The following is a 25,733-nucleotide window of genomic DNA, read 5'->3' on the forward strand; positions in this document are numbered from 1 at the left end:
GATTTCATTTGCTTCTACAATTTCAAACGCGTTTTCTATCTTTCTTGTTTTGTTTGTTTCTCACTCTCTTTCTATTTCTTTTTTATTTCTATCTTTCTCTATCTCTTTTACGAATATTACGATATTTCCTAACCAATGTGATTGTAAGTTTGACAACATTTTTATTGAATGCAATAACGTGTCTCGTATGTGATTAACACTTTGTATTCTTTATTTTAAGATAGAAATTATGTAATAAATGTTTTTAAATATTATAAATATATTTCATTTGAATTAGATTATATTGAAAATAATTCATTATAATATTAATTAATATTCAATATCAAACGTTATTGCATTTATATTATAATTATATTTAAATTATATATGAATATTACATTTAATGTATATTTTAATTATTATATGTGTATAAATACAATAAAATAAAAAATTAAAAAGTAAGAAAATTGTAAAGTACCAAAAACCTAACATATAAGGGCTTGATTTTCATTTTGAATTATTACGTGTGTAAGTACAATAAAATAAAAAAATAAGGAAATTGTAAAGCACCAAAAATCTAATATGTAGGGGGTTTGTTTTCATGGTACTATCTTACTTTATAGGAAATATACGGGTTATTAATTGCACGGAGGAGTTTCGAAGCGACACGACACGACACGACTAACTCGATGCACCATAATTACAGTAGTGTTCAACAACCATTGATGGATGAGCTATATATAACTTTCATTTCATAGCCTACGACGTTGACGATGTTGAGAGGACTAGGATGAGCATGAGGAGTATTCGTGAGGTCATTTAATAAAGTTCTAATGATCCCTTAATTTACCTGAATAAACGGTTTATCCCTTACCTTATAAGTTCGCATAATAAATTAAACGCTTGAGAGAAAATGTGATGATGAAAATTCATGGTACACGATAAGAATTTAACTACTTTTCAAATATCTATAATATATATATATATATTGAGTATATTATTTTCAATGGTGTATTTCATGAAACGTTGTTTATCGTTTGTTATACAAACGACTAAAGTTTTCATGGTTCCTCGAAAAAGGGGAGAAAGAAAAAGAAAAAGAAGAAGAAGAAGAAGGTTCGTAGCATGAGTTTGCCATCCGATTATAATTAAAGTCCCAGAAACGATGATGACTACACTACTACTACTACTACTACTACTACACAACTACTACTTTTTCTTTTTGTGTGAGTCGCGTGGCGCGACATGAAACAGAAAAAGAAAGACCCCATGTACGTTGTGTTGCAAACATCAACACCAATCCCTACCATCATGTAAGCACTTTTCTTCTTCTCCTTTTCTTTCTCTCTCTCTCTCTTTCTCTCTCCCTCTTTCTCACTATCTGTTTATATGCATACATTAACAGTCAAAAGTTTATCCCACAAACTACGAAACTCTATTTTTATTCTCATCAACTTTTACAGATATCACTATTCATATATATATATATATTACTAACTTTTATATTAATAATATTCAATTAGAGAATAAATAAATTCAATGTATAATTTTTTTTTTTCTATAAAAACATTTTGTGTTTCAAACTAGAAAAAAATAATCTTCAAAAAATTCATTGTAAGTTTTAAGTATGGAAAATGATCCATCCACTCGACGTATGATCCCTGGACGATATAAATTAGTCTTTTACACGATGAAAGTTTTCGTATCGTTGATAGACGACCTAATCCTTTGATCGCCTACCCCCCTTCCCATCATCATCCCCCATCCCCCTCCCTTCAACCTTTTGCAGTATCGTCTACGACTATGCTTTTCCCTTGTCATCTCTTCCTACTACCTAACGATACGATATAACACGCGTTCCCTTGCACTAACCTATACACAAATATATATATACATATATACATATACACACACATAATACATAACACACATCGTTGGATAAAAAGCTTCTTCCTAAGCTATTCATTCAAAGTGATTATACGATGAATCGGGTTAATGACTTTCGAGAAAAACCCTTTGTTATGATCGTTCCGTCCTTCCTTCCATTTTCCATCTTTTTATTTATTTTTTTTTTATCACCCACCCCCACCCCTAGCTCCGTTCCTTTCCTCCCTTTTTTATCTATCTTTTTTTCTTTTTCTTTCTTGTATATACGAGATCCATCAAAGTAATATTAGAATATTTCTTTTGTAATGAAATCCTATCAATGCGTTTGAAGAATCAATTAATTCTGGTTTTATTTCTATTTGTTTTATTTTTTTTTTATATTTATAATAAATTGATATAATAAAAATTATATAGGGAAGTAAATAAAAAACGATAAAAATATTTAACACATTAAAATGTATTATTGATAGATTATAGTTGGTTAATAGGGTTATTGTACTAGTTTCAAATTCTAATTGCATAAATAATATAATATATTTTGTTTTATTATTATTATAAATATATATTATATCTTAGTATATATAAATTACGTGTCACGTTGTTTGTCCGCAATGGACTCCTAAACTACTGAGTCGATTATAATAAAATTTTACACACTGTGTGCAGGTTCATTCAACTTGAATGATAGGATAATTTATATCTCAATTTATAATCGCAATATTATTTTATTAATCGCGAATTATTTGTTTATTAACAAAGAGTCATGATTATCTCTGGTAGTTCAATAAGATTCTAACAGATAGCGGTATAATGTAATTCGTTGACTTAAAGACGTGTGTATCGGACTGATTGTGAGCCACAGCAACGCGTATATATATACAGGGTGGGCCAATAACTCTGTCTAGTTAGAATACTGCCGTTGTTTATAACAATATGAAAAATTTTATATGCTCAACTTACACGGCATGATGAGGGGCCATTTTTTGGTTTGAACGTTTTTTTGCGTGGGTGGAGGCATAGAGGAGATTTCAATAAAAATAATTTGATCTTAAGTGAAACACATTTGGTCAGTGTTTAGTTTTAAGATAAAAAATAAAAAAAAACAAGATTTGTTCATTCATCTTTAATACTATTTAACGATTTACAATTTAAGGAGTAAAAATAAATAAGATAGTTCTTTGAAGGTGGATAAAAAAAAAATAAATAAAGAAAGAAAGAACGTTTTAATACAGCGAACCAATTTACACCATGGAGAGAGTAAGAGAGAGAGAGAGAGAGAGAAAGAAATTTCCTTTTTCTCGCGAATCGAATACTGCTCACGATCCCGACGTATATTTTCCTTCTTGTAACCCCCATTATCCGGGTTAGTCTTGCAAGAATAAAAAAAAAAAAAAAAAGAAAGAGAGAGAGAGAGAGAGAGAGAGAAAAAACGAAGTAATTGGTACTACGTTACTGAAACCGATATTCCGGTTTAAAGCTTTATCGAATGACTTTTATTTGTAACCGAGAATGTACGATCAACCGATTGGTTTTCACTTGATATAAATACTATAGTTTAAATAATTCTAACAATAATATATATTTATTATTAATAATATTATCATACATATATATTAATATATTATACTAAACTATTAAGTTTATATATTTAATATAACTAAATTTAAAAAAAACATAACTATTAATTACTATATAACTAAGTAATAAAACTATATTAATATTATAATAATGTGACATTTTTTTTTCAAATATTATTTATACGAGCTTTTTTGTTGAATTCTAAAACAAAACAATAAAAAAAAACAACTAATATTGTACATTTAATTTATTAATTAAATATATATTACTTTCGTTTAGAAATGATGTTAATAATTAATACTTTTTTTTTACTTTCATTAAGATTCACGATAATATTTCAATCATCATTATAAATATTAATACCACGTTAATCGATACACTCGGTATATAGTTGAGATAATTAATGATACGATCAGTCTTTGGAAATAATTTTGATAATGAGTTTAATATTTTTTTTTATCTTCCTTAATAATCATTATCAAAATTATTCGAGGATTATTTTCATATATATATATATGGTTTGAATTTATTAAACTAATCCGAAACGATGTTCGACATAATCTCTCATCCTTATCGAGCCTGATAAAGGATCTCGTCGTACCCTTTTCCCGCCCTATTGGTGTCCTAACTCTCGAAAGAACGTGTGTCGAATAGGTGCGCACACACACACACACACACACACAGAAACTATATGACTATACACACAGACGTATGACTATGAAACTCAGAGTTAGCCGATGATTTATGCGAAACGATAACCACCTCCTTCCCTCCCCCCCCAATCCCCCAACCTAACCTCCTCCCATCTTTCGTTGTTAAAGGAACCCTTCCTATGGGACGAAACTCACGCTCATGGCGTTAGTCCGAGCGTGTATGATTTACACCTTTTAAAGGTACGAATAAAAAGGGGGTGGTGTATCCGAAGGGGGGAAAGAAGAATAAAAAAAGAAAAAAGAAAGAAACAAAGACAAAAGTAAAACGTGGATAAGGGAAGTCAGGGGGTAGGTTGAAGTTTAATAAAAAAAAATAGAAAGCAAAGTGAAATGTGGATGGGTGGTGAGGGGTAAAGTGAGAAGGGGTAGTAAAAAAAAAGAAAAAAGAAAGAAAGAAAGGTAAAATTGGTAGTAGGAAAAGGAAGGTAAAAGAAGAAGGGGTTGGAGGGTAGGGGGTGATGCATCGAAGATAACGTTGAACATCGTTCGTAGGAACACAAACGTACGAGGAGTGCACGTGAGAATGCGAACGGCACGGCACGACACGCGCGTGCACCTTTTAATAAACGTTTTCTTTCGATCCTTATTTAGATTCGAGACTTAAACTATCCCTCTCTCTCTCTCTCTCTCTCTCTCACTCACATGAGAAGATTAGAGTGGCTAATTGAATTGGTGCGCGGATTATCACCCCTCTCTTTCTCTCTTGCTTGCTGATTTTTTTTCAACTTGATTCTTAATGTTACTCTTATCTACTTTTTAAAGGTGTTCATTGTTTTTTTTTTTTTTTTATTAACTTATGATCATTATTATTAAATTAAAATAGAAATTGTGTTTTTTTTTTATTTTTCTTTTTAATTTTCATTTGGTTTTTCTTTTCTTTGAATATTTTCGTATACTCTAGGATTGTAAAAACAAATTGCATGGGTTATTTTTAACCCACCTTTTTTCATGTATTCATTTTTTGTTTTTCTTATTAACGTATTATATAATTATTATTAAATTAAAATAGACATTGTTTTTGTTTTCTTTTTATTTTTTTTAATTTTATTTTCTATTATTTAATTTTAATTTTCAACGATCGTAAAGAAAATTATTTGGGGTTATTTTGAAATGAACATCTAATCAAATTTTACTACCATTCCCCTAACATTTCCTTTTCATTAACTTATCACACTGTTAAATGAATTCATTTATATGTCCATTTTTAGTATTATTATTATTATTATTTAACACACAAGAAAGAGTGATATTAAACATAGTTAAGTTAATTAAATTTGAAATAAATCTTTATATTATATAAACAATGATAATAAAGATATAATATAATATAATAAAATGAGAATTCTAGTTAACATCTTGACGACAAATTATGTCTTTTAATACATCATTTTATTACGACAAAATAAAAATAATTATCAAATACACGAACAATTAAAATTAATAAAATACAAACAAAAATACTATAAATATAAATAATCGATAGTTTATTATCTTTTATAATAAAAGATATTAAAATATAAAAATTGACAATTTATGATAAAACCGGATGATATATAATAGAATAAGATTGTAATTTGTGATTAAGCTTATGAAAATGAATTACCCTAGGTACGTCAACGTCATTCTACCATATCTCTCTCTCTTTCTTTCTCTCTTTCTCTCTTTCTCTCTCTCTCTCTCTCTCTCGTACTGTTCTTGGGTTTTACAACTAAACGGTCAAACGTGCGAGAATCGTATATCAAGTTGAAATATTTGCTTCCTGATGATAGGTGATCGATGTTACACCACCGCTTGGGAAATGAAAAAAAATACACGATACGAATAACGAAAGGTGGGTTGGTTGGGGTTACGGGGGCTGAAGGGGGGTAGAAGAATAGTATTATTATTTTCCCGGATATCGCGTGTCTCGCCACGTTTCAACGTTATTATTACAAACGACGCGTATATCGGGATAGAAATACGTAGTTTATACATCACATTGTACGTGATATAGCTGAGTAATAAAAATATTACATATATACTATCATATACATATACATATACATATATATATATATATATATATATATATATATATATATATATATATATATATAAAGAAATATTGAAATTGAAAGTTACATTCATTTCATCTGTTATTATCGCAACCCTCTACCCGCCCCCCCAATCCACCACCACTCATTTTCCTATTAAATTACATTACAATTATATATATATATATATATATATATATATATATATACATGTATATTTAATTATTTATAAGAAAAATGATATACTGTATGAAATATTTTTTGATAATAATATGCAATTAATTTGTGAGATTTTATATGATTGAGAGAAGATCGAAAGGTGTGTGTGTTGACGACACGCGATCGATCCTCGTACCCCCCTCAATTTCTCCAGGTAAGAACTGTTTGAAAAAAGGGAAGGGGGAAGAAAGGTGTGAACCGGTTTAACATGTTGTAATTCAGCTATTTATCGAACGGATATATGTGGGCGAACTCTTGTCGTACCAACACTTTTAAATAAAAATACATTCATTTTATTAATGTTTATTATTCGATATAATAGTTCGTTTATATTTAAATTTGTATTATTATAGTTAAAAGTGAGAAAAAGAAAATATATCAAACAATATAAAATAGGAAGAAATAATTAAAAATGAAGAAAAAATTCGAAACAATCAATATGCAAACCGAGATGTTGTTTTTTTTCTTTTCTTTTTTTAATAATAATTATCAACGAAGTTACGTTAAATACGTTTGTGTATGTATATTTTTACATCGTTACACTTTAAACGTAGAAGCAATGTAATTATGTAAATTGCTGGCAAATATCACGATCGATTTTTATAATATTCCATTGGATAGTTGATAAAGAAAATTAACCAGCAAGCAAGCAAGCAAGCAAGACAGACACATACTGTTGGTTGCATTATGTTGCAACTTTATTGAAACACGTTGAACGATTAATATTGTTTCTTGATAGACAATTATTATATGTTTTGTTGCCATACACAACGATACTGATCAATTTTAAATATTCGGTTGAATTTTTTTATTATATAATGTAAATTGAAAACGACAGTATAAAGTAAGAGAGAATGTATTTAATTACGTAGACAATTTTCTTTCAATTTATAAAATAATATTCTAAGTTCAAACACAATTCAATAATAATATTAATGACATTATTTGAAATTATGAATTTTTTGTTTTTTGGTTCAATGTTGCATTAATAACGTCATTAATTTACTAAATAATTTAGAATTATATTTAATCAATATTTTTATAACAAACCTAGTGCATTCTACTATATATATTATATGAAATGGGAAAATGTATGAATCATATAGAAAATAATAATAATAATACATCAGTTCGTGAAGGTGTCGAGTTTCATTGGATGCATCGAAATTGGTTCTTTGATGCGGAAAACACGAACCGTCAAAGAATAATCTTTTTTCAAAGATATGATATTTTATGGTACGTATGGTGTTGTTATCTCACTTTCTCATTTCCCATTTCATATTTTTCTTCCCCTTTATACGATGATGGTAAAATACAATACAAATAAATAAACTACCTTCTTTTACGAATAAAAGATGTACAAACACAAATTCGTAAACTAAATCCCACATACGCTCGTATACGTTGTAGAAATCTACGAAATAAAAACCCTTTAGGGATAAAAAAGGGTTTTATCATTGGGCTTTACGATTTTTATCGAATTGTGTTAGAAAAGAAAAGTCAAGTAACACGTTGAGTGTATATTGAGTTATACTTTTAAGAAAAATATTCAAAGGTTTTTTCTGATCAACTCGAGTTTTGATAAAACATCAAACAATTTTTACCGACATTCATTTTTATTTCTATTATTGTTTAAATATAATTATAAAGTAAAATGTGTGTGTGTGTATGTGTGTGTGTGTGTGTGTATGTGTTACTAAATAATATTGATCGGTTTTATTTCTTTCTCTGTTTTTTGTTTGTTTGTTTAAATAGAATAGAACGAGTTACTTTTATTCTTTTCTTTTCTTTCCTTTAGAAATTTATTTAACAACTAATGCATGTCACCATAAATTTATTTGAAATGGTTATACGTACGATCTTATATTACTTATTTATCTATAGTATACCTGACCGGTTTCTTTTAACCGGTATCGATTCATCGAACGACATATTAGGAAACGGCTACCGATACTCACTGCATGTTTTCTTAGAAAGTATTTTTATTTATTTATTATTATATTTTAATACACAAAATGTAATTCTAAAAGAATTTTATTCAATAAATTCCTTAATTGAATTTGTTTTCTATAAAAATGTGTGTGTGTTTTTTTTTAGAATATTTGATTACTCGTTATGTTATTTCGTTTCGATAGAAAAAACTAACATTTATCTAAGAATGTATGTGGAAGTATCGTAACAGTGATAATATTTTGTTTAATATTTTTCTGAATATTTAAAAAAAAAAAATGTCTTCCCTTTTTCTGTTTTCTTTCGTATATTTTTTTTTTTCAGTCCCTTACCTTTGCACAAAAAAAAGCGCAAACTCAGACAAAACTACCTGACGACAACGACGAATCCGAGGACTAGGAGGAGGAACGAGGAAGTACGAGGAAAAGGGTGACTACTTTTTTTTCAACCCACCCCCACTACCTTTACTTTCTTTCCATTTCTCTCTCTCTCTCTCTCTCTTCTTTTCTTTTTATTTCTTTTTTTTTTTATTACTTTTTGTATACCTTTGAATTCATTCTCTTTCTACTTTTCTACATAGCACTCGGTTCTGAACCCCGGCAGAAACAAAGCGGATTCCCCAGCGTAATAGAGACTCTCTCTTTCTCTTTCTCTTTTTCTCTCTCTCTCTTTTTCTCTTTCTCTTTTGACGTTTTTTTTTCTCACACCGTTGCAAAAACGTATCACTGCTCGGTCTTCCTAGCATTTTCTTTTCTATCTTTCTCACTTTTTCCACCACCCACCACCACCACCACCCCTTTTCCCCTTCCCTTTTTCTTTCCCATAGCCCCCATAGTCATCCCTTTTCCTCTCCCCTGTCTCTCCCCTCTCTTTCTCTCTCTCTCTCTCTCTCTCTATGACCTGCTACAAACGTCTTTTTTCATCCTAAAAATGGAAGACGAAGAAAATCGTACAGGGGGAAAAAGAAGGGCTCGACCGGATAACCCAAAGAGAAAGAAAAAGAGAAAAAAAGATAGAGTTAGAGAATGAAAGAGAGTTTGTGTGAGAGGAAAAAAAGAGAGAGAGAAAGAGAGAGAGAGAGAGAGAGAGAGAGAGAAAGGTAAGCTCAAAAGCGTCTAAAAGACTAGGGGAAACAAATGGTGGGATAATCTTACAGTGATTATACGGAGATTTGTACGCGATAATAGTCAAATTCTTTTTCTATTTCTTTCCTACTTTCTTTCTTTATCTTTCTTTTCATTTATACATACATATATTTGTTTATTCACTCATTATCCTTTTTGTTTTTTATTCATGAGCATTGACTCATAATGAGAGATAGAATTTTAATTAATCGTCAAAAGTGTACACTTGTTTCTATTTGTTTCTTTTTTTGTTTTGTTCTGAATGCAGTGCAATAAAAATATTCATTTTAAAAATCTTTAACCAGTTAAATGTGTTTGACGACTATAATCGTCATGGAGATGTGACAAAATTTTGTATTATGACGTCGTCTATATTCGTCATGCGTTAAAGTTTGTTACAATTTGATGTTTAAATTGTAATTTTGGTTAGCGAAAATTAAATGATATTTGTAAATTTTAATATGTTTTAAAATGTTTAGAGGTGAAAAAAGAAAAAAAAGAAACAAAAGTCAAGAATAAATTTTTCACTTTTATTAAATATTCGATTATTTTTTCTCTTATTTTTCCATTTATTATGTATAAATAATATATATGCATATTATGAAACTCTGTGTGTACATAAACTAACAAAATTGTTCATTTTCTAAAATAAAAAAGTCGTCTTTTTGATTATCCAATATTTTAACAGCGCCACTTACTTTGTGTGTTTGACGACGACTATATCCGTCATCGCTTGATTATCGCGACACACACCAGAGCGCACTCTCTGCGCACAGATCATCGCCACACTTAACTGGTTAAAATTGTTTAAATAAAACACTAATTGTATCAACAAACTAAATAAAGAGTAACATAAAAAATAAACTAGTTTTGAAACCATTCTATGTAATGAGAAACTTTTGAAACTATTAAAATCAAAATGATAACGTTAGAAATAAAATTATTCAATAATTTAATAGAGCTCTCATTTTCGTTGATGTTGTTTCGTTGAAGGATAGAAGGGGAATAGGAGATACGTTATTACGTAATAACCTTGGTAGAGGAGACCTTGGGAGTGTCGAACACTCGGCTATTAAGTATATCTGTGTTATCGTCTGTTTACATTATGTTATCGACTCGAGAAATACAACAAATCATATTCTATTAAAGTAAAAATAGTTTCGTGTAATTTTCGAGACGAGAGAGAATACGACAAATGAAAATAAATATTCACCTACCATCTTCAGATGTGTTGTACGGTTGAATTTATAATATACGTATATATATGTATATATAAGTGAATGTATATATCATGGAGCTTTAGGTACTGTAACTCAAATCTAAACTTGTCCAATTGCCAGCACTTGTCGCATTATACCGTAGACTTAATCGAAACTTTTGTCGTTTCTAGTTAAACGGAATCGAGTGAACATAAAGTTTCCTCCTCCTTTTGCACTCCCAATATCCTTTCGATTTGACTTCGGCATACCTTGTACTTACTTTCTTAATTGTAATAAGTAGACACACACGTATAGACCTACACAAATGAATGATATATACATATATAGTTAATATATTCATCTGTAAACATTTAATTATAAGTTTAATTTTATATAACATGAAACAGAAAATAATTAAATACTAATTATAGAAATAATTAGTATTATTTAGTAAAATAAAGTAGAAAAATACAAAAATTTAGTTTTACATTATAAAATAATATAATAATTAAGTTTATCATGTTAATGTTAAATTTGATGTAATAGATATACAGATAATATATTAAATATAATAATATAATAATATATATATTTATTATTTATATATAATATAGGGGTGTCCCGCCACGCGTTGCTGTGGCTCACAACCAGTCCGATACACACGTCTTTAAGTCAACGAATTACCTTATACCGCCATCTGATAGAATCTTATTGAACTACCAGAGATAATCATGACTCTTTGTTAATAAAACAAATAATTCGCGATTAATAAAATAATATTGCGATTATAAATTGAGATATAAATTATCCTATCTTTCAAGTTGAATGAACCTGCACACAGTGTGTAAAATTTTATTAAAATCGGTTCAGTAGTTTAGGAGTTCATTGCGGACAAACAACGTGACACGTAATTTATATATTTTAAGATATATATTGTACATAAATAATAATTAATATTATTATGTTAATGCAAAATTTGGTGTAATAGATTCACAGATAATATATTAAATATAATAATATATATATATAATAAATAGAAAATGATGTGTATAATATGAAAATATGAAATAACATAATATGATATATACGTGTAAATACCAAATTAAAAAATAATTAAAAAAAAAAATGTAAAATGTTGTATAATAAAGTAGTAAAGAAAGATAATATAATTTTGAATAAACAATGATGTATTTATAATAAAGCTCCCAGGTGCCATCTAATAAAGTTGAGGAGAAGACATACAGGAACTATATATTCGCACAGTGCTTTTTAATTACTCCTCCCTTTCTTGCCACCCTTTATTCCCTTTTCTCTTTTCACCCTCCTCATCCCTGTCGTCGTAGAACATTCTCTTTCTCTTGGTATCTCTCTTTGAGGGTTACTTGCTTGGTTGCTTGCTTTCTTGCTTGCTTTTCTTCCTTGCTCGTAACCTCAGCTCGTAAATTGTTTTCTTTTCTCCAACCACACGAACGAAGAAGGGAAAACTACTAGTGCAGTGCGTTAGCATAAACTACGATCATCTTATCCACCCCCTTTTTTTTTATTTTTTTTTTATATTTTTACGTAAGTAGGTATTATTATATTGATGCTACTTTTGCACATAATATCTAATATCTAATATAAATATATATATTTGTTTTTATTCAATTTATCTTATTTTATTTGGAAATTATTATTTTATTGAATTAATTAATTTTAGTTTTAATTATTTACTATATAAATATAATATCTTTATATAATTATAAATATATATTTTTAATTTTGAATAAAATTAATATAATTAAAATAATATAATATAATTAATGTAATTGAAACAATAAATTTATTTTAATTTATTTTATTTGGAAATTATTTTTATATATTTGGAAATATATTATTTATTATTTATTATTTATTATTATTTATGAAATTAATTAATTTTAGTTTTAAATATTTGTCATATAAATATAAGATTTTTATATAATTATTTATATATATATTTCTTTTTATTAAATTTATTTTTTAAATCTCTCTCTCTCTCTCTCTCTCTCTCTCTCTCTTTCTGTCTGTCTGTACATTTAAATATTTGTGTTAAATATAATATATTTATATATTAGATACTGTTATTAAATATTTCATATTTTACAAGAAAATGATTCATCAACGATACCGTTTAAATGTATATTATTACAGAAAGTACTTTGATGTCTAAAGAAAATTGTCTGTTTTAGATATCTCTCTCTCCCTCTTTTCCTCTCTCTCTCTCTTATTTTTCTCTGTGATGGATTTTCTACCTTTGAAGAAATCTCAGAAACTGTTTTAAACCGGATATATTTCGATGTAAAAACACACACAAAGAAAACTAACTAACTGTAGATAAAATTGAACAAGTTAATCGTAACTACATCCCCACTTACACACCCCAATCACATAGATGTTGTAAATAAAGACAAGTATCTGTTAATTACGTTACATATATGTAGGGATTTAATTTATTTAGGGTGAGAGGTGCGAGGTGAACATACACCCAGTTTAATCCTACTATAAGATTTATTTAACCCTTTCACTACTACGGGTGACTATAGTCACCCGCCACAAAACGACACCCGCACACGACGGGTGACTATAGTCACCCGTCACACGATGCCACCTATACGCGACGGGTGACTATAGTCATAGACTATAGTCACATAATTATGAACAAAAATCATTTTGGTTCTAAAAGTAATGTCACAAAGTCGTTTTTGAGACAATAGGCTCCGAATGCTAAAGACTGCGCGCGCTTAATGTTCCCACTTTCGGTACGGCGCTCCGTTCTAGACGAGGTACTTCGCGGCGAGGCCCACCGTAGCGAAAGGGTTAAAACAGGTATTAGAAAAGGTACAATATTAGTTTCACAATCTTACGGTTACAACTTAGATGAGCGACTGAATTCTTACGACTGTTACAACTGATACGACTGCGACTGTTACAACTGATATCTAACTAAGGCTACGACTGCTACTGTGCTACTTCTACGACTGAGACTCTTTACTTCTACCACCGAGACTCTACTCTCTTATTCCTTTCCATGTCTTTTATATCAGAAATCACCTACACCCCCTTTTTGAGAGGGAAGAAGCTTACAAATCTAACTGACCAATAGCATAAGGATCCACCCCATAGTCCACCGACAGGTACAGCCTATGGTTTTTTCGGTAGTGGGAACTATGCATACAGCAACTTAATCTAGCACATCGGAATGTCACACCTTTTATGGCATCGCCTATGTTTACACAGGTATCGGAAATTCTTCAAAGGGTCACTACACTGCACACATGGTTTTTTATTACACCAATATCCTAATAACCCTCAAGGTTCGTTTATGGTTTTATGGCCCAACTAATCTTTTCTTTTAATCTGGATAGATTTCTCTTTTTCAAATAAAATGAGATCTATAGAAAGGACTGAATACCAGCTTTTGTCTATCTCTGCTACACTTAAAACTCTCCTACATATATATGCATTAAACAATTAAATTACACCTATTTAAATTAACCTAAATTAAATGAAGATCTTTAGTGATACTTGTACACCAATAAAAGTAAAAGAATAAAAAAACACCGGACACGATTATCGACACGAGAAAATAAAGCCTCTCATTTTATCGTTTGACAATCGTAAAAAGGTGTATGTATGTGTATGTGTGTGTGTGTGAGAGAGAGAAAGAGATAGTTTAGTATTATTCCTTTTGTAATAAAATCTCGTAGAGCACATTACTCGTGTTTCATGAGGCAAAAGTTGTTAAATGAACATGCAAAAAAACGACAAACTCAGATAGAGATGTAAGAAGAAGAAAAAAGAAAAAAAAACCGTGAGAGAGAGAGAGAGAGAGAGAGAGAGGAAAGCAAAGTGCGTAAAGCAAGCAACCAACCAAGTAACCAAGTAACCAACTAACCAACCAACCGACACACCACAACCATTTTCGCTGTGTTAACTGTTAAATCGTGAGCAAAAAGACACTTTTATCGCTCTAATTCCTTTCCTTTTATTTCTACTCGTCTCTCCTTCTCTTCTTGTCATTTTTTTATTTTTATTTTTCTTTTTTTCTTTTTTTTTATAACAGAGGAAAATAACAACTCAAGATGTTTACTCAAACTCATCCTCATTTTGATAGTTATCATTACGGTTAGAAAATGAAGATAGAAAGATAAAATAAAGTTAGTAAAGAAAGTGATAAAAAGACGGATAGAATTCAATTAAGGACACCCGATGCATTTAATGCCCCCTCCCTCTCCACTCCTCCCTTCCCGTAAAGTCAAATGAGAAGACACAAAAACCACGAGGGATTTCCTCCTTTCAAGTACATAGGGATTTGCATTCGCTCCGTTAAATATTATCTACATGTCCCTGTGTATGTGTGTGTCTATGTGTGTATATGTGTATGTGAATCTATGTAAATATGTACATTTAATATTATACGTGTACCCTTATGTGTTTGTAAATTTCTAATATATATGTCTCTAGGTGTTTTTGTATAGGTAGAAATATTTTGTACGTGTTGAGGGTGTGTATGTGTGTGTGTGTTAGTTGGTACTATTGGTGTATGAAAGGCGTCTTATATACATTTGGAATATTAGATAATTATTAAGATTTCCCTTGCGCGAGTGGAGCATACTCATATTCCAATGGTTCGCGAGGTGTATTAAAATCCTTTCGCATAATGGCATGACGCTATGAGGTGTAATTATACGCGGTACAGGCTTTTCATATTGTATATACATATATATTTATATATATATATGGTGTACTGTATGAATTTGAGATCGATTAGCTTTAATGCGGTATTACGTGAATTTAAGTGGAATTAACACGAATATTTTGGGTTAATATTCGCGCTTTATCATTAATTTACAAGAAAAAGAAAAAAATGTGTTTTATCCATCGTCGATAAAAACAACAATAATTATTTTACACTTGCTAATAGGTTATTTCAATATATATATATATATATATATTTATATTGTTTTATTGTTTATTTATTTTATAATTCTTTTTTTCAAGAAGTTTCATTATATTTGTATACTTCAATTTGGAATTTTAAAAATACGATCGAAAAAATTAGGTTATGTCAACGATATATAATTTAAAAATCTTTCTAAAACTATTCGAATAAATGAAATAAAAAATACAAACACCATAATCTAATTATTATTACGAATAATTTCGTTTCTCACTTAGCCTTCTTTTTAATCATCAATCTTTGTATCATAAAACATAGATAGAAAGAATAAAGAAAATAAAATAGAAAAAAAACAACGCGAATCATCGTCACGAAATTATAGAAACAATAAAATCCCTAAAAAAAAAAAAAAAAAAAAAAATATAAAATAAAAGAATAGAAATTGTTGCAATACATTTTGCAAAAAGTAAAGTAGTAGTAGTGTTTTTTTCAAAATAACGGAATGGAACGCGACATCCGTCATATTTTTATTCTTCATCTTCATCAGCATCATCTTCTTCTTCATCTTCTTCTTCTTCATCATCATCATCTTCATGTTCGTCGTTCTCGTAGTTGGAAGGGTCTCCAATTACGCGTAATGATGTAAAATCGTCGAGCGATAATGACTCCCGTTGGTATATACATGCACGTACCAAATACAAGAGAGTGAGAGTGAGAGAGAGAGTGAGAAAGAGAGAGAGAGAGAGAGAGACACGTGTTCTCTATTAATAGTCATCTACCAGTTTTTGTATCTTTTCTTGGTCGTTGTCCTCCTATCCCTTCCTAACCTCTCAAAACCCCCTCCCTTATTCCTGTCTTCCATCCCTTCATCTTCTTCTTATTCGTAGTGTGTGATTTTGAGAAGGAGTGTACCCACCGGAGGTGGGATGAGAAGATGAACAGATAGAGGATATGCTAAAGAAGAACCATGAGAATTAGAGAGAGAGAGAGAGAGAGAGAGAGAGATAGAGAGAGAGAGAGAGAGAGAGAGATACCGACGGAAGGATGGCGCCCGTCTAAGTAAATACACTTTTTTTTTTCTTATTTTTTTTTTCTTTTTTTTTTAACATCACCCCTGCGCCGAAGACGCATACATCAAAATGTATACTGCTGTTTTCCCCTCCCCTTTCTTTTTCATCCACCTACATCTCTACCACTCATTCTACTTCTCTTTTTCTTTGTCTCTTTCTCTCTCTCTCTCTCTCTCTTTGTCTCTCTTATTTTTTCTTTTTCATTCATGCTTTCTTTCTCACCTATTATTTTTGTTTTATTTTCTGTTTAACTCATCTTCAGGTCTGACGATGAAGTATTCTTTATTTGCATTTAGTATGCGCTAAGTAAAACTAATGTATATGTATGTGTATGTATATATATAGTCATCATATGATTTTTGTTTCATTTTTTTTTTATCAACTGTTCGAAGAAGAAAAATAATTCTAACGAAAGAAATAACGATGTTTTCTTATACATACTTTGTTATATGTTTATTTAACTAATGTATTCGTCTAGGATTATATTATCTAATAGTTTTCTAATGAAAGATTTTTCTAATGATAGAATGGGAAGATGGATACACTATTAAATTGATGTCAATTATTTTTGGATTTATTTGACACAACATTTAATTTGTTACACAACTAATTATATTTTATTAATTAAAGTATAATATTTGTTAAATTAATACAATTAATATTTGATTGCTTTTTATAATATATTTAATATATATTAAATATAAAATTTATAAAATAATTGATAAATATATATATATACTAATTTATTAAATTAATAAAATTTGTTACACAACTAATTATATTTTATTAATTAAAGTATAATATTTGTTAAATTAATACAATTAATATTTGATTGCTTTTTATAATATATTTAATATATATTAAATATAAAATTTATAATATAATTAGTAAATATATATATATTAATTTAATAAATTAATAAAATTAATATTTGATTTGTAAATTAATAATTCCAATAGATATACCAATACCACGATTAAAAAAATAAAATAAAATATAATATAATATAATATAATATAAATATAAAATATAAAATAAAAAATATCAAAAAATATACTCTAATAAATATTTCATTAGAAAAACTATCCCTTATTTCAAATACGATTAAAACATTGAGAAACGAGAAAACAACTACTATATATATTTTTAATTGCATTAAAAGGATTAAGATTAAAAAAAAAAAAAAAAACAAGACAATAGAACAATTAACAAATAAAACACATAAATAAAGAGAAAAGATAAGTACCAGTTATCCCGTTTAATGAAGATTTCTACATTCGAAGAACATTAAACGTTTAAACGATTAACGATTAGGTGAACGAAACTTATCCCTTTTTCTCGAACTATTTTATTTTCTATCTCCCATACCCTTTTATTTTTTTTATTCAATTCAAGAGACGTGGGTTGAGGGGATGGGTGGGGACGGGGGCGGTTTCTTCGGTGAGAAACTGGGTGAAGAGAAGAAGAAGCTCTAGAATCTATCGACTTCTTTCGATACGAATCGAGAAACGGTAGATTGCTGAGTTCCCCTCAACCCCACCCTACCCTACCCCACCCTACCCCCTCAACCCTTCCCCCTTTCTTTCCTCTAGCAGAGTCACTCCATCTCCATTTCCTTTTTCCATTCTCTTTTCATCGTTTCTTCTTCGCCACCTGTTACGAGTTGTCGATCGATATCGATTTATTGATTTATCGATTAATCGATAAGGCCTAACCGTACTTCGATTCGTTCTAATTCACCTGAATTGATCGATATTCTTCATCGATGGTTGCTACTTTTGCATTGAACAAGTTATAAATGTAATAATATATGCCTAAATATTAATTCCTTCCATCTAATCAATCTTCCATTTAAATAATATTTTTTAAATTATTAACAAAATAATTAACAAAATATTCCTATAAAAAGTTTAAAGGTTTATATTCTTATAAAAAAGTTCAAGTCCTACAAAATTTCCTTCGAATCTAATGTTAAAGATAAACAATTAACAAACAAAAATAATAAATAATTAAATATCTCTTATCATATAAAATAATAATAATAATTATTATTATTATTATTATAAAGTTTATTGAACAACGAATAAATGGAGGCAGAGGAGGGGGATTGATAATAAATAATAACTCGTCGTAAAACGATAAGAGACTTGAGAACGAGAAAGGGAATTCAACTACGAGTTCCGAGACATTTCGGATAAGGGATTGAACGGAAAGAGATAGGCGGGGGTGGTGGAAAAGGGAATAGGGATAGGGAAGAGACTACTGAAACGTATCGAAGTAAGGAGGAGAATTCTAAAACTTGAAACTTTGTATTATAATGGTTACCACTTCCCCTCCTCTCTCCAGTCCTACAAATTCGGTGGCACGGAAACAACGGATCCGTCGAATTCTTGCGGCATTACAATTGCACCATGCTTTCCAGTCGAACACCCTGATATGATACGATTTATTAGCCTAACTCGACAGTCCTTTTCCGTTTGTTTCCCTCTTTCCTAACCCCCTCTGCTACCCAGCCAACCTGAATGTTAGAAGACTACGAGAACCAAACTAGCATCAAACCTACCCAACAGACACCATGCAAAACGAGTAAAGGAATGGTGAAACTGTGGAAAGGGTGGAAACACATACACAGACACATTTTCAACTATGGCATCTCACTTTCTCTCTCTCTCTCTCTCTCTCACACACACACACACACACACACACACACTATCACTCTTTCTTCGAATTTCAGTATTCCCAGGTGGCTTGCATCGTTGATCTTCGGATTCTCGTATGTACCTGCTCATGAATACCCGAATACCACGGGCAAATACTCCGGCCGTTGATACGAGAAAGAGACAGAAACATAGTGAGAGAATTTTACAACAGTGTGAGTGAGAAAGAGAATGATAGGAAAAGATATAACTCGTCTACCAGCTAGCTAGCTAGCTAACATCGACCGAGAGAAATCGATATAAGCCGGTTGGAAAAGCGTCCGAGCGAGTATACGCGAACTGCATAATGCGAACTATGTTACGTTTGAAACCTTTTCCTTTACCCTTTTCACTCACTCATTCCCCATCTACCCACCCGCCCCGTTTCAGATCCTAGTTCAAAACTACATCGCGAGTATTAACGAAATTTACTATTTAGAGACACAAAAATACATGGTTCCCAAAAGTTACTAGATGTCTTCTTCTACAGTTCGATGATAATAGTCATATACGTGAATAATATTATATTAAAACCTTTTCACTAACTCTTCAAACACCCAAGCACTTTATTTCAGATCCTAGTTCAAAACTACATCGCAATATCTGCAATTTAGAGAATTTTTGTAAAAAGTTACTAGATGTCTTCTTCTTCAGTTCTATCATTTAATGATAAAGGAATAAACAAAAAAAAATGACTTACCGGAATGGCAACGCAGTCCTCGAGCTCGGCTAAGGGCGCCTCCGAGCAGAAGGTTCCCTCGGTGAGGAAAGGTGGCCGAGGGGGTGGTGGCAACCGGAATTCAGGGGGTGGCCCGGGACATTCCGGGCACTCCGTACTCTCCAGCGTCTCCAACTCCTCCATCCTCCACCTCAGCTTGCTAAAAAATTCAACAAAATATTGTCCTTTGATTAATCTTATTTCGTACAAGAAGGGTTCGATAATAAAGGGTTTTGAAGGGTGAAACGTATAAAGAAGAAGAAGAAAAGGGAAAGGAAAGTTACTAACGAATACGGAAAACCTAAAATTAAATAATTTAGAATTATATTAAATAAATATTTTATGAGAAAGTATATATAAAGAGGAAAATAAAAAAGTAATCAAAAAATTAGACAGAGAGAGAGAGAGAGAGAGAGAGAGAGAGGTTGACCATAGGAGGAAGTTGGTAGGTCCAGGGTGAATTGATAACGAGTACGAGAGTTTCGTGCGGTGGCACTTTCACAGTGGATTTTCGTTGGCTAATTAAGAGATACGCGTCTTGCTAGTAATGGTGTTGGTAGGTAGGGTGAAAAAAGAGAGGATGAGGAGGAGGAGGAGGAAGATGAGAGTTCCTAATGGTCGTGGGGGAATATAATAATAATCGTACTGGTATAACTCGTATAACGGGTGGCAATGTTGGCACTACTTGCACTGGGTGTTACTGGCATGGTATGTTAGCAAAAGAAAAAAAGGGTTAGTAGTAGTGGGAGGTGGTGATGGTGGGGGTTGGTAGATTCGCTCGACATCGGGAGGAATAAATGCGCAGTTTTTTTCTGGGCTACCAAGAAGGTGGCGTGCAAGGGACGACGACGACGACGACGACAACGACGATCTCGTTAGCATAGGAAGCACCTTACCCTGGGGCCGGGTCAAGTCGTTCCCAGTCGACTGGAGAGGGCTAAAGCCGACGTTGTCGGTATGCTAATACCCCAGAACTTAATTACAGTCTCATAATGAATCAGTCACGCCGTACCTCTTACCCCCATAACCTTCCCAAAACCCCCCACAAGCTTCCACAACCTTCCACAAGCACCCGGTTGCTCATAACTTCTATCTTTCTCTTTCTAATCCCACGTTTAGTATCCTTTTCTATCTATCTATCTATCTATCTATTTCTTACTCACTCACTCACTCATTTTACTCATTCAATCTCTTTTTGTTTCTCTCTCTTTCTATCATATGCAGAATATTCGAACCGTGTAGCAAACGGGGAACGTATATCGTTGATTAATTGTTTTCTACCCCTCTCTCACGAGACCAGACCATACCACCACCCTCATATGCGTACGCTAGACTACCGAATGGTCGAACCAATCGGCCTGGGGGTCAATTTTCGGTTCGACGCTCGTTTGAACTTTCCGACAGAGGATTCTCGTTCGTCTCTAATAGTAGTTATATGTTGAACTTAGCACATTGGTTGATGCATTATATGATTCTTACGTTTTAATCAATTGTTATAAATGATTATTATATTAATGTTCTTATTTTTTATTTTGTTGCGGGTTGGATCAAAGGGTTTTAAGGATTATAAATGTTCTTATGGGAAAGAAAATTTGATCGTTTCATTTTTATAACAAATTTTGTAATATATTTCTGTATTATCAAGACGTAGTTTAATTTTATCTTGAAAAATATGAAATTTGAAGGTCTAAGAAGGGCTTATGTCGAAGCAATCAACCCCTGTGGTAATTTATACCGTAGTAATATGCTACCCTTAGAGAGAGAGGTTTGCTCGAAATTGATTCGACAGGTTACACCGAATTTGAGAATTTCTAGATTGAATACGATGTGATTACTAGTATTTACTAACTATAATGTAATTTCCCTTTATAAAGCAACCCTTATAAAATAATGAAAAAACAAATAAATAAATAAATAAATAGATTTACTATAGATAACAATATCAAAAGAAAATGTTGAAAGTTCAATGAAGAAACTTAATGTGAAATTAACGTTAGATAAACCATTGTACAAAGTTAAAGGGTACAACAACTCATCCCATTCTCAACTACCACCCTTCACTCCCACCCTTTCTTCGAGCTTTCGAATCCCACGTTTCGTATTGTATTTCCAATAAGCGTTGGTATGCCAAGTGCTCGTTATAATCGAAACAACACGATTCCGTATCCTCCAGTTCGTTGAACGATTAAACGAAGCCTTCGGACGAATAGTTTGCAACGTTCGATCGTATGGCAATGTATTGCGAAGCAAAACCAGTGGGATGCTGGTGGTGATGGTACACTGGTGAGGTTGGACCATTTCTCTACGATAACACCCAAATTCTCTGACTGTTTCGTAAAGGGTTAAGAGAATTATGTAGGATTACACAAACTCCATGTTAGAAACACATTAGAATTATCTATGAGAAATTACTTAAGATTTACAATTATAATGATTGATTAATTATTATTATTAGATATAAGAAAAAAGTAATTTTATTTAATAAATAGATTGATTTTTGTATATGTGTATCGTGTACATGTATTTATGCGGGTGTATTGTGTATAGGTGAGAATCAGAGACTTTCTTGGTGAAAAATTAAAAAAAAAAAAAAAACAAAGTTGAAACAACAGCAGCAGTAGCAGGAGCAGAAGAATAAGAAGAAGGAAAGAAAGGAAGGAAAAGAAATAGATAAAGAATGAAAAGAAGATGAAGAAAGAGAGAAAACGTGAAAGTATATTAGAAGAGTCAGAAAGTCGAATCGTCGGAGTCTCGACCGCCGGCATTCAATTTCGAACGACTTCGAGAGAAGATGGAACTCGTTCGAAAGAATGGAAAGGGTGTGTATGTATGTATGTATGCATGTATGTCTATGTATATGTATGTGTATGTACTCTATGCGTGCATTTATATGTGTATACATACATACACAGATATATAGAAAAATGTATGTATGTATGTATGTAGGTTGGTAGTTGCACGTGGAAGAAAAGATTGTATTAGTGCAAGAGAGATAGATGAAATGAAAGAAAAGAAAAAGAAAAAGGAACGAGTGATGAAGAGGGTATATCGAGGTACTATTTTACGCACTAACACAAACACCCACGTAAACAACACCAAGGAGGGACACACACACATTGAAGTAATCAAGGGTGCGCCACGAAAAGGGAAATATAGGAAAGAAAGAGAAAGATAGTAGTACGTCTGCGTTCAGTTTAATAAATGCAGCCTTCCTTCCTTCCTTCCGTTCTGGTTCCTTGCTACGGCCCTGGGTTCTCAGGGCTTCAACCAACTTTCACGTTCGCGAAGGAAACCCTTTTTCTTCTTCTTCTTCTTCTTCTTCACTGTGGATTCTTTCTTTTTCTCATCTTTTTTTTCTTCTTCTTCTTTCGATTTCTCTTACACTCGTACACCTTTTCCCTTAGAAGAAGAGAGAAAGGGCATAGGGAGAGGAGAAGAGAGAGAGAGAGAGGAGGTTCTCATTCGCATTCAGGAAACGAAAGAAGAAGAAGAAGAAGAAGAAGAAGAAACCGAACTAAACCGAATCGAATGAACGAACATTGACGAAAGACACGCTTATTTCCTATCTATAGTGATTCGTTTTTGATCAAATATACTATCTTGTATTTTTTTTTTTTTAATTTTTTTTTATTCATTTTATCACCCACTTTTCAAAACCTTTTTTTTCTTCTTTTTATTCTTCTGCTTCAAATCAAACCCTTTTTTTATTTCTATATTTTCCTTTCTTTTCTATTCACCTATTTCAATTCCATTCGTCTTTTATTTTAAAATTCTAAACGAATTAAACTATAATAGTGCTTATTAATTAATTAGCATATCGAGAAAAATGCTAAATGAAATTAAGAGGATGTTGTCTTTTGTATTTGATTATTTATTTAATATGTTTTTATGTTCTCAGTCCGTTTTCTGGACCATGGAAAATTGCTTACACCGAAATTTCCCTTGAAGGGGTGGGTGGTGGTATCTTCTTCGCTTACCGATATACGATTTCATCCACTTTGGAAAGTTGCAGACTCGAACGAGAGAAGAAAGGGTTCACGAAAGCGTGGAAAACGATCGTAGGATCGCAGGATGGAAGAGAAAGTGGGTGGCTTGGGTGTCGAGAGGAGGGTTTTAAGGTGAGCTGGTAACTGAAGGGGATGGGGGTTGAATGGGGATGGGTAGGGGGTTACTGGCAAAGTGGTCGGACTTTTTCCAAGTGGTCGACCGAGCGAATCGACTGTCCGGAACGGGATTGGTCGAGGTCTTCACCCTCCTTCCCCCTTTCAACCTCTTCTTCTTCTACCTCGTTCTATGGAAAATGGCTTTGGATTTACGGATGGTTCCGTGGTTTTCCACGTTCGGCCACGCATCCTAATGGAGAAACTTTGTGCCGTTTCTAAGGGAAAATGCCGTTAAGGGAATCGAAAATAATCTTTAACTCCTTTTTTTTTTTTTTCGTTTTGTTCAATCGTTAAGCCGATTAACAAAAAAATATTATATCCTATTGTCTTTTTTTTTTTTATTTCTAAGGTTGCTACAAGAATTGGTAGAATGGTTAACTCTCGAAAATACTTATCACACGTATGCAAATTAAAATGGATAAGAGAGAGAGAGAGAGGGAGAGAGAGAGAGAGAGAGAGAAAATATGTTTCGTAATTCCATGGACACGTTAACCGGTCACGAAATTTTGGCAAGTGCGTGACACTAGCATAAGAAAGGAGACTTTATATCTCTGTGAAACACAACATTGGGAAAGAGGGGAACCGTCAAGCTTGAAAATTTGCCTGATTAAGCATAATGAGCAAGTTTAGGGACAAAGTTGCTTACAAAAAAATATTAAAATTCCCCTACACCACAAAAAAAAATGAAAATAATAAAAGAAAATATTATACAAAAGATATGATAGATTCGTGTGAATTAGAAAGAAAGAGAAATAGAAACTAAAATCGTCTGACATTTTCGTTCTGTCATTTTCGGTTTAGGTGAAACACGTTCTTGACAAAAAAAAAAAAAATTACGTTTGCGAAATTCCATGTGAAATCACGCATTTTCTCATATATATATATATATATACATTTTTATTACATATACCAACGTAGAATAACGTCGTACTTGTCAAGAAGGGTAAAAAGGTGACAAGTTAAGGGCACGTGAGTTGATACGAGCGACGTGTGTGCGTGTGTGTGTTGTACGAGACCCGTAGCAACTGATGTGACTCGTAATTTTATTATGAAAATTCCAACGAAGCAACAAAACACTTTTCTTTCTACCTTTTTCCTACCTTCCTACATTTGATGGGTGTTGGACACACACATACACCTCCTCTTCCACCTCCTACTGTCTCTGGTTATTCCCATACCCAACATCTTTTTTTTTTTCTTATTCGTACTGAGTTTAGTTGGACGCCTTTTCGCTAATTCGATTCGCTATGTGGCTAATGGGTTATACGTGTAGCGAAATTTTTATTCTAGCACACCAACGTTGAATTAAAACTGTCTTGGGTATCGTATTTTCTAAACTCTTCTTTCAGATTTTTCCTTATTTTTTTTAGGTGGGGGGGGGGAGGTGATTTATTAAACGTCTCGTATAATTTTTACGTATGAGAATTAATACACGTTTTTATATTTGCTATGATGACGAGTTTTCTCTCTTACATACATATAT

The 25,733-nt window shown here is 31.6% G+C and overlaps 1 protein-coding gene across 4 annotated transcripts in view; it reads right to left on the reverse strand.

Annotated features, from left to right (window-relative positions):
* Window positions 1–25,733, reverse strand: part of pxb (putative Hedgehog signaling attenuator pxb) — a 367,180-nt gene that overhangs the window by 70,709 nt on the left and 270,738 nt on the right. For all 4 annotated transcript variants that reach the window (XM_089170132.1, XM_015321056.2, XM_015321057.2 and 1 more), the window contains one exon: window positions 20,070–20,247. In XM_089170132.1, coding sequence (XP_089026258.1) covers window positions 20,070–20,231 — 162 coding nt within the window. In that variant the 5' untranslated portion in view covers window positions 20,232–20,247. The remainder of the gene's footprint in view (window positions 1–20,069; window positions 20,248–25,733) is intronic.

The sequence above is a fragment of the Polistes dominula genome, unplaced genomic scaffold (assembly GCF_049000335.1).
Source record: "Polistes dominula isolate Pdom_NZ unplaced genomic scaffold, Pdom_raw_medaka contig_29, whole genome shotgun sequence".
Lineage (NCBI taxonomy): Eukaryota > Metazoa > Arthropoda > Insecta > Hymenoptera > Vespidae > Polistes > Polistes dominula.